General features: G+C 26.8%; 1 protein-coding gene across 1 annotated transcript in view; it reads right to left on the bottom strand.

Moving 5' to 3' along the window:
- Positions 1518–4021, bottom strand: part of LOC107628601 (cytokinin riboside 5'-monophosphate phosphoribohydrolase LOG7) — a 5863-nt gene continuing 3359 nt past the window's right edge. Inside the window, exons 5-7 of the mRNA XM_016331229.2 lie at positions 3828–3898; positions 2740–2883; positions 1518–1984 (exon numbers count right to left, since the gene is read on the bottom strand). Coding sequence (XP_016186715.1) covers positions 1895–1984; positions 2740–2883; positions 3828–3898 — 305 coding nt within the window. The 3' untranslated portion in view covers positions 1518–1894. The remainder of the gene's footprint in view (positions 1985–2739; positions 2884–3827; positions 3899–4021) is intronic.

The raw sequence follows: 4021 nt of genomic DNA, 5'->3' as shown, positions 1-4021 counted from the left end.
TATTGAACATTTATTAAAATAAAAAATTTAAAATTTTTATTAATAACAATCTTAGCATGTATTTTTAGAAGTTAAAATACATCATAACTAAATTCAAAATTAATTGATGTTCTACTAAAATTAAATACAAAATAAAATAAGAATATTTTTATGTGAGTTGGATATTATTGTGGTCAATGGATTCAATGCTAACTTATCAACAAAATATAATATTTTTGGCAAATATTTCACTAATTTTAAATATTAAAGACAAAATTCTAAATTTTAAATTTTAAAATATAAAAAATTTAAGTTATTAACTCAAAATATTAATGTATTTATTATATGTATTATTAAATACTCTTTATTGTATTCTTTATATACGTTTGCACAATAGTAAATCGAGTTATAATAAATTTATTTATATAGGCTGGCAAATGCATTGAAGTGTGTTTGATTTATTGCTTATGTTACGTCTATGATAAATCAAATTGAACTCTTCGATTTACTAGAAACCTAACTATACATGTATAAATCGAATAAGTCTCATTCAATTTACTAACAACAATGCTAATTTGAATATGGCTGCATCGATTGATTTACATAAAAATGTTCAATTTGGGATATGCACCTAAGGGTGATTTGTATAAATTTAGGTTGGCATTGGTGTGAGCTCCACTTACTTAAATGAACTAGTGAATTAACTAACATAGTTAAGAGTACCCTCCAAAAAATATAAAATAAGCTGAAAGGGATGGACAAGCTTGATCCAAACATAAAGGCCCAACAACTTATGAAGAAGCCCAATAGAGAATAATTGATTGTAACTAACAAGTTATGGTCAGATGAAATGGACAACTCCCCCATCTTAAGTTACATTCACACATATAAAGATTCTATCTACTATTTGACTTTCCTCAAAATTCGAATTTAGATACAACATATTAAAAGATAAAACATATAGCCACTCAACCAACAAACAAAAAACAACACAAGCTATGGTCATTTTTATACACGTGACATCACCACTTATGCAAATCATCACATATATTGCCCTATATATGCATTAGCAATATTTGCTTATTTCATAACATATATTTATTTATTTGTTGATAATATAGAAATTCCAACTTAATTGTTTACATTGTGCCAGCATCTATCCCCAAGAATGGCGCCTTATTGCTTGTAAACACCATGTGTACTATTATTAATAAAAACATTTAAAAAGAATTAATAAAAATTCATTGAGATCTTCTCTCATTGGACTATTGGAGTTAGATACTTCATTTGGATCAAACTATAAGTATAAATTCTCTCTTTTATAATTTCATATAACAATTTAATTGAGTTGCCATTAAAGAAATACAAACTATTTGAATTTTAAAAAGATTACACAATTAATCAATTAAATATTATCACATCACATCAAAATTAAACTCTTATTATACTTACAAAATGTGTATATAAGAAAATTATTTGAATTATATGTTTAAGTTTGTTCAAGAAAAATAAAATGAGAAAGTAGAGAACATTGCAAATGATTCACAATTCATTGCACATTGCAAAGGCAATGGTAACATAATTTTCATTGAAGCTCTTTTTTTTTTCCACAATACTTTTTGGACTACCCTCATTTTTGTGTATACTACTACCACTTACTAGGGGGCATCATCATCAACCACTAAAGTTGGAAAAACCAAAAAGAACAAAAAAAAAAAGGATGATGTATTGAATTTCCTACGGTTCCTAAAATGCCCATGTGTGACTCTCATATATTTATATATATAATAATATTTACCCAAAATACATATAATAAATAAACCAAAAAATAAAGCTATTGTAGGATTTAAAATTTTTTTTTCCATCAATTTCCTCCAACTACTAATTAAGAGTCTTGATCTTTGATCATATTTAATCACATGGCAACTTCTGATTCAGGCACGTAATTTAGCCTGTCTTCCCAAACCAACTTGGATACAACCTCATCTTGTTCAGGTACATGTTCCTGTTTAATTTCCAAAAACAAAAAAAAAATTTATTTATTTTTTAATTATTGTTTATTAATTAACCTCAAACTCAATAAAGACATGTAGCATATTATCATGCCCCCACTTGCTATAATAGCAACTTGCATGAACAAAAAGTATCACACCTTTACTATCATTATATGACTTTCCCATTATTTTATTTCATTTTTTAAAATCAACTTAAACCCAAGTTGAACAATTAACCTTTACCTATAGAAAAGTTAGCAGGTGTATCGAAAATATCGGTGTTTCAGTTATTTTAACCGTTGATTTTAATTAATATATATTATATTTTTTTATAATTCAAATCAACAATTAAAACAACTAAAACCGATATTCCCGATATACCTGAAACTCTTCCTAACCTTTTAAGTCTTTGTTTGGTTGAAACATCTAAAAGAATATGAACATATGTGGCATTATTGGCCCACTTGGTTTAGCAATAGCAAAAAAAAGGTACATAATTTCATTTCTTTTTTTTTTTTGTGGATAATAAATTAATGATAACCCTAAATCCAAATTGGATAAATAACGACCGATTTTTTGTATACACATCATAATTGTCAAAACTAAACCGGTAATCGAACCGATTAAATTATTGGATCACTAAGTTACTAATTCAATCGGTAGATTACTGGTTAAACCGGTTGACTCAAAAAAATCTTAACGAAGCACAAAAACTTGAAGATAATTATGATTATTAATTTGAAAAGTGAAATTAAAGGATGAATACCTCAAGTTCTGTGACCAATTGTTTGGCTGTGGGTGCTGACACAATTATGCGACGTGCCTTTGGAGAAATAAAGCCTTCATCAACGGCTTTGTCTATGAAACTTAACAATGAATTGTAAAACCCATCCACATTCAACAGCCCCACCTACACCACCAAATTAATAATTAAATTAAATTACTATCATTAAAAATTTATTCCAAATATATATTCACCAGTCTTCCATTTGACCAACAACTTTATTTGTTTTTGTCTTGTTCCCTTGTTAATTAATATTTAATTATACATATTTATGAAAATAGTGGCATGTCTTTCTCCAATTCAAACGGAGAGAACCATCAAATAATGTAACGTGACAACGATTAACTATAACAAAATCTTAGTCTATCTTCTCATGTGAATCTTATTATTGTCCTAACATGATCAAACATTAAACCGTATTAAGGTTAACAAGACACAATTAGAAAATTAACTAAGACGCGTATCTTAGTAACATGACAACATTATAATATATAAGAAAATTAATCATGGAACAACCATATAATTAATATATATAAGAAAATTATGGAGACAATGAAATAATGACATTGAATATTGCATATCATGCAACATGTGGAGGCAAAGTTGATGAAGGAAACATTAACATAATAACAAATACATTTTGAGTTTTTGACTTGATAATTTTTCCATAAAAAACAAGTTCTATGTTTATAGGTGTATTCCATTATTATAGAGAGATCATCATATATAAGTGGCAAATGAAACTCGCTTTGTTTATTTTATTAAAATATCATATATTCCATTCCCACCTTTCAGGCATATATATCTTTCATGGTTACTTATTATATAATATTATGTTAGTTAAAGTTGTATTATGACACTAATTTTGGTCAACCAAGTTCATAACTAACGTCATTAGTATCTCCCCTTATCTACAATAATATTAGAAGAGAGAAAACAAAATAAAATAACATAAATAAGAAAGAAAATACTGTGTCATCATCAATGACCTAATATAACTTGATTTATCCATTCACATTTAAAAAGAATTAAATAAATAAATAAATAATGTAGTTTCGTATATTATTTACCGGTTTGCTATGGATACCAAGCTGCGCCCATGTAATAATTTCCAGCAATTCCTCAAGTGTTCCATAACCACCTAAATGTTTGAAAATAACAAAACATCATTAGTTTTTTAAAAAAAATAACTAATAACAAAACCTAAGGGTGTCTTGAATATAATTAGTAGATTATATACTCAAATAGGTCTTAAAAAAAATTT

The sequence above is a fragment of the Arachis ipaensis genome, chromosome B02 (assembly GCF_000816755.2).
Source record: "Arachis ipaensis cultivar K30076 chromosome B02, Araip1.1, whole genome shotgun sequence".
In the NCBI taxonomy this organism is placed as follows: Eukaryota; Viridiplantae; Streptophyta; class Magnoliopsida; order Fabales; family Fabaceae; genus Arachis; species Arachis ipaensis.
This window is presented reverse-complemented; position numbering and strand designations above follow the sequence as displayed.